Below are 6,365 nucleotides of genomic sequence, written 5' to 3' on the forward strand. Positions count from 1 at the left end.
CCCCATCCCTCCTCACTCTCCTCCTTATCCTCGATCCGTTCGTTTGCCATTCATCTGACGCTGTCATTAAAGCGAGAGAGAGAAGAGATTACAAGCCATGGGGCTTTCTATACGCGTCGTGTCGCGACATCCAACCACCGCCGCCTTCCCCTTTGAATGGCGCGGTGCGGGCGCCGCCCGGCAGCAGCACGCAGCGGCACGCGCGCCCGAACAACAACTGCGCCTTCAGCTCGTCATGGCTGCTCGTAATCAAAAGTTTGTCCTCTCTGGCGAGGATTTTTGTTGTTTCGTGAAAGGGGAATGCAGAGGTAATGGCGAGGTGTTACGAGGCCGGTGGAGGAGTAAGTCTCCAGGGTAAAGGGGATTGAGGGCATTAAGCGCTATTTCCACCTTATCATTCTAAGCCCCCTGCCCCCTTCCCTCCCCTCCTCCCCGCTCTTGGAGTCGCTGCTGAAAGGTCTCACACTCGCCTCCGCTCTCACCTGGCCCGGCCAGCCGGCTCAAATAAGATGACTGGACGGACCGGCGCTGCTCGGCCAGTACCGATCCTCTATCCATCTCTTCCCCCCCCCCTTCTCTCTCTCTCTCTCTCTCTCTCTCTCTCTCTCTCTCTCTCTCTCTCTCTATCTCTCTCTCTCTCTCTCTCCTCCCTAGCTCCCTCGCGCCCGCCCCGGTCTCCTTCCTCTCCATCGCTCTCTCCGTCAAGGACCAAAGGTCAAACACAACCTACATTATTACCGGACAACCTTGCCAGAAGTGCGCTGCCGACTTGCTCGGCATCCGCACCGGGGAGGTGGCAAAGGCTCGACGCACAAAATCACCCATGGGTGCTCAGCATCCACGAGGTCCGTCTATATAGGGTAAAGGGTGGGGGGGAGATGACTCGCTGGATGGTTCACATGTACGAGAGGTGACTGAATCTCGCCGCCTACCCTCGCGTGCAATCATACCGCACACGCGAGGAAGGGTGGGTTTGCCTATCGACTCGCGCCGGTTGCCTTGCGACCCTAGCGAGTAGGCAATCCGATTGTACGCGTGCTTATGCGGCCAAACTGCCTTACCTGCGGGGGCGAGCCAACCGGATGAAGTCACCGAAGAAGCGCGATGACACCGACGATGCCAAGCGGTTCCGCTGCGCTGCTCTGGTCTGGGTCGCACGGGGTATCGCCGCCTCGGCCGCTGGTGGCGCACCTTTGGTCCTCGCATAGTACAGTCCACGCAATCAGTGCTGCCTCCCGCACCCCCTCGCCCCCTCGCCCCTTCGCCCCGCGCACCTGCGCTAGGCGCGCGGCGGGTAGGAGACGCTCAGTGTTATCACCGGCGGCCTTAGTGGCGGACGCCGTCGCCGCTGACGTCGCATCCTCCCGGGGGGGCCACGGCGGGCACGTGCCTTGGACGGCGACGCCCTGGTCGCGCAGCATGAGCCGTCCCGGGTGCTGGACGGCCCTGCGGCTCGCGGGGGCGGGCACCGCCGCGGGCGCGGCCTCCATGGAGGCGGCGCGCGGCCGCGGCTGCTCGCTGTTCCGCCGGGAGACGGTGTTCGCCGTCGCCATCCTCGCTGCCGGCGAGGCGCTGTTCTTTTTGTGGCGCCGGCGTAAACGTCGGGCGGATGACGGTGAGGGTGACGGCGACGGCACGGTGGTGGTCTCTCTGGCCCGCGAGGCCTTGCTGCTCCTCTGGAGGCGCCGCTGGCAGGGTGACGGTGCTGGTGACGACGGCGGCAATGGCAACGGTGACGAGGACGGCGACGGCGACCGCCACCAGAGATTCCAAAAGAAATTCGCCATGGTTGCCTTAGCCGGCAAAGCGATCCGGCATCTGTGGCGCGTTTACCAGCGCCGCCGTCAACGGCCCAATGCTGATGGTGCTGGTGTCAACGGCGACGAGTTTGCTCCCGACGACGTCGTCGTTACGGAAGCCGTTGTTGACGGTGACAGCCACACAGACTTCGCCATCGTGTCCTTCACTGGCAAGGCGCTGCCGCTGCAGAATCTGCTGCGCCGCCTCGGCGACGTCAACGGCAAACTTGAGAACACCATGAGCTGGAGGAGGAGGAGTCGACTCCGACACCACCGTGGACCAACAGAGGAGGAACAGCCTATGAGAAGAGGTATACTGTAGAGTCCGGCACAACTCACAACTCTCCCCCTTCCTCCTTCCCCTTCTCCCCTTTGAGCTAATTCATTGGTAAACAAACGGTTACGCGTGTGCACGCCATGGAATATGGCTGAGAGTATGGCATATCTTCAGCTAAGTTTTTCCAACGCCGTAAGACACGAGGGCGTTGTGGGTACAACCGCGGAGCTGTGAACAGTTCTGGCACGTTTGTTGCGTTTTCACACTCTCTCCCTCTCGTTTTGTACCGCGCGGGTTGCGACAATATTATGTACTTTGCGTCTCGTTCCCCGCAGCCGCTGTGCCCGTTTTTTACATGGGCCAGGCGCCACGGCTTGGCAGGGGGATTTGCCATTCTAATTAGATTCTGTCAATCGTTGGGTTCTTTTCGACACGACGATTTGTTTTTGTTTGATTTTTTCCCGTGTACCGTTTAGTTGTGTATTATCCTGGCTGATACCCCAGTTTGACATAGACTTTGCGAGTTTGTAAAAGAACGTTGAGGTTTCGGTCTGGTCTGTCTGCCCCCAGACGGCCCCACTCTGATCTGCAGTTTGGGGGTTGTGGTGTAGGTAGTGTGTTCATTTGCGTAGCAGGTTTATCTGGTATGTGGTGCATTTACCATTCTCACCTGGTACGCAGGTAAACTGACGTCTTTGCTCAAGGGTGTCTGTCGTGTGTTATCATAGAGTGCGTGTTGTTATAACACTGCGGTGCTCACAGGGCATTAGGGAGATAATGAATACTGCTCACGCATCTCGGCTTTTATGACGGCATATGCTAAGAAGAGCAGCGCAGTTCATCGCACTGTTGTGTGTGACCCCACACCGAGCCGTGGCACCCGAGGTGGCACCAAACCGAATAACTCACTGGTAAAAAGGGAGGAAAAGGGCGTAAGTCCAATGGGAAGTCTGTGGACTTGCGCCCTTTTCACTTTTCACCAGTGAACTGTGGCACGCGCTGCGGCACGCGGCTGCAACTGCCAATATCCGGCCTGGTCCCTCATTACAGTTTCGCGCCATGGTTGTCCCCCGACATGCATAATTATTTCCTTTTGAATGTCAGAGCACAAGACAAGGGTCCCTCAAAGGTAATTGCGGGACTATTGTTCACGCGAAAAGAGCAAGAGACGAGAAACATAGAGAAGGGAGAGAGCAAAGGAAGGAAAGGGAAGGGAAGGAAAGAAGGAAGGAAGGAAGGAAGGAAGGAAGGAAGGAAGGAAGGAAGGAAGGAAGGAAGGAAGGAAGGGAGGGAGGAAGGAAGGAAGGAAGTCTCTACTATCTGTGGGTTGTTCTATCTGATACTGCTACAGTTCGAAACGAGAATCGTCTGACCGTACCACGACAGTCCAAACCTGTTGTTAGCTGAGATGGCCGCTGGTCCACTGTGCATTAATATCCCCTTCTCATGTCTTCCCCCCTCCCCCGCCATCCTTGATTTGTTATGTGCATTTTTTTTCTCCCTTCGGGGCATCGCCTGGAGCTCTGTCGTTATGCACACAGTAAGGACCAATGTCTGGAGTGGGGGGGGAGGGGGAGATGGTTAATAAAGATCCGCTTACTGGGCTCGCACTGGCCGTGGTGCGGTAGTGGCCCGGCCTCGCCTGGCCCGCTTTCCCATCGGCTGATGTCGTAGATTGTGGCAGTGTGCGTGATTGCCTATTCTTCGCTGGACGGCCCTGCCCTGCGCTGTGCCACTGCCTGCCCCCGCACCCGGGGCCTCGAGAGCCGCCGTCCTGCTCCTTTGTCGTCGCGTACGTTCCCGCCAGGGGGCTGCACCCATATCGTGCTCCGGTGCAGCACCGTCGTCGTGCGCGCAGGGTCCGCGAACGAAATCCGAGGCTTTAATCAACGTATAATGCAAAATGTTTGTTCGTTTGTTTCGTCGACGCAGTGGGCGATGGCGAGTCCCGCTTCGTCATGGGGGAGGCCGACGACGTCCTCATCCCCGAGGCTGCCTCCGAGGCCTCTGGCGTGCGTCAGCTCATGGAGCGCCTCGTCGAGTCCCTCGTGTCCGGCGGCCTGGACGACGTCGTGCTGCTCCCCAAGGATCCTCACCCTCAGTGTAAGTATACTGCACGCCTGCTCAATGTGCTTTACGAATATGCGAGTTAAGGGCAAGCACTACTAGCACTATCATATTTTTAGTTGTTTTTTTTTTTGTTTTTTTCTTAAATAAAAAATGGCATTCCTCAAAGTAGCTGCTCTGCTGTCACTCGTTATTGCTTGGGCAGAGAGATGCAGTTTCTGTCCATCGGCGACAGCAAGTTCTGCAGCGGAGGGCATTGTGCCGAGCCGAGCCGAGCCGAGGTGGCCGAGGCTTGCGCACTCGGGCAGGAGGGGCGCTAATTGTCCCGCCATTATCCTCTGGACGCCAAGTCCTGCCGGGCCGGCTAGGCTCCGACTCGGCTCGGCTCCGACTCGGCTCGGAAGTGCAGGGTGATCGCCTGTCCTTCTAGGTGCATGCGTAAACTTCGCAGAGCCCTGCCAAACTAGGATCAGCGGGGAAAGGGGTGGCGGGGCGTGTTGCTGCAAGACAATCACGCAATCTCATGGGGAGTGTGGGGGAAGGGCGGGGGAGGGGGGCGTTCGCCGGGCCCGGGAGTAGACAGGTCCGTCGAGCGCTCCCGTCCAGCCGGTTGCCTAGCCTACCCTGACTGCTGACGGCATTTATTCAGAGTCATTTTGGAGAACAAGAATGGTCTGGGAAGAGGCAAGGGTGTCGACTACGTAATAGAAGACACTCGGTCTTGCAATTTGTTTTCATTTTTTTTTTTTGTTATTTTTTGCAATCGGATTTGGAAGGAATAAAAGTCTGTCGTATGGATTAGGATTACCCAGAAAGTACGATCGTCATTTGCCTTCACAAATCTGCCGAGTTTAGCGTCTCTGCAAGCTTGCTCTCATAGCGCCTGATAGGTAGGCAACATCTTGTCTGCATTGCATGCGTGCACAGCGGGGTGGCCTACCCCAAGTCTCGCAGGCGCCGAGCTTCCGCGTAATTTGCCGAAATTACCTGAGAAAAAACGGACGTACTTTTCGGACGATTACCGTAAACACAAAACTGCTCTGTGAACGATACCCAACAGCGCTGGAGACTTGTGGGCCCGTCGCCGTGCAGCGCAGCGCCTCAACCGCCGTTTGCGTTATTTAATTATTCTTTCTCCACGGAGACTGTTGCTGCCGGGGGACTTGAGAGAGATTAGTGCACTGTTTCCAAAACGGGCGCGCTTGTGACCTCACCTTTTTATCTCCCTCTCGCAGACGGGCGCATTTACAGACGCCACCAGCCGCGCCTGAGGTCCGCGCTCACCTCGCTCGCCTACTCGCTGCAGATGGCCATGGCTCGTGAGTACACCGCACGGCTCGTCGCCTTACTCATGTAACGGGCTTACATCGCTCCTCACGCCCGGCCCCCGCCCTTCTTGTCGTGCGCAGAGAAGCCCCTGGCCGAGTGCGAGACGCCGGGGCGCGCGCACGCGCAGCTCCGGGCCATCATCCTCGACCTGGCGCGGGACGTGGCCGCCCTGGACCGCCACCCGGGCGAGCAGGACGGCGTCGGGACGGCTGGCCTCGACGGCGTCCTCGACGCCAAGGAGGACTTCGCCACGCGCGCCTACGAGGACATCCTGGCCACCGCCATCGTCAACAAGGTATGGGAGGACAGCGTAGGTAGACAAAGCAATCGACAGTCGTTTGTCTCGATTAATCGATAGCGAGCGCTACCGTTACCTGTTGGCCGGGAAGACCCGCAAGTCCGCCGTCGCCCCACACCGAATGGACATTGCGAGTTGACCACTATGCCACCTCTCCCCCGCCTTTTCCCATCCCCTCACTTCATCATTCCCCCGCTATCCCTCTCAGGTAATCCGTGCCCCCTCGGTCTGACTGCCGCGTTGCGGTGTCAAGTCGTATATCCTCTACACATCATAAAATTGTCTGACAAAATGGATACAGAACGATGGGGTTAAAATCCACTCAGAAAGGGAGAACCTTGAATTATGCCCTTTTAAAGACTTTCTTTGCATTCCGACTCCCTCCCGTCCGTCCCAGCCGTGTTGACGCCTTTCTGTGTTTGCCAACCACGTTAATAATTATTGCCCTACCCCCCCTTCTCGCCCCACACATGCACCTTATCTCCCTCGTGCACCTCTACCTCTGTGTTTATATGCGGCCGAGTGATGTGATGACAGTCAGACGGGGGCGTGCAGACAGACGGACGGACGGGCGTCTGGGCGGGAGGAGGGGGTG

At 57.9% G+C, this 6,365-nt stretch overlaps 1 protein-coding gene across 2 annotated transcripts in view; it reads left to right on the plus strand.

Moving 5' to 3' along the window:
• Nucleotides 1-1,306: 1,306 nt before the first annotated feature.
• Nucleotides 1,307-6,365, plus strand: part of LOC113216045 (uncharacterized) — a gene marked incomplete at its 3' end in the record, with an annotated part of 31,517 nt that continues 26,458 nt past the window's right edge. The window contains 4 exon segments of one of the 2 annotated variants that reach the window (XM_026435741.2): nucleotides 1,307-2,110; nucleotides 4,009-4,179; nucleotides 5,379-5,462; nucleotides 5,553-5,767. In XM_026435741.2, the coding sequence (XP_026291526.1) occupies nucleotides 1,420-2,110; nucleotides 4,009-4,179; nucleotides 5,379-5,462; nucleotides 5,553-5,767 (1,161 nt within the window). In that variant the 5' untranslated portion in view covers nucleotides 1,307-1,419. 2 annotated transcript variants of the gene reach the window in all.

This window comes from Frankliniella occidentalis, unplaced genomic scaffold (assembly GCF_000697945.3).
Source record: "Frankliniella occidentalis isolate FOCC.00 unplaced genomic scaffold, Focc_3.1 Scaffold23, whole genome shotgun sequence".
NCBI lineage: Eukaryota > Metazoa > Arthropoda > Insecta > Thysanoptera > Thripidae > Frankliniella > Frankliniella occidentalis.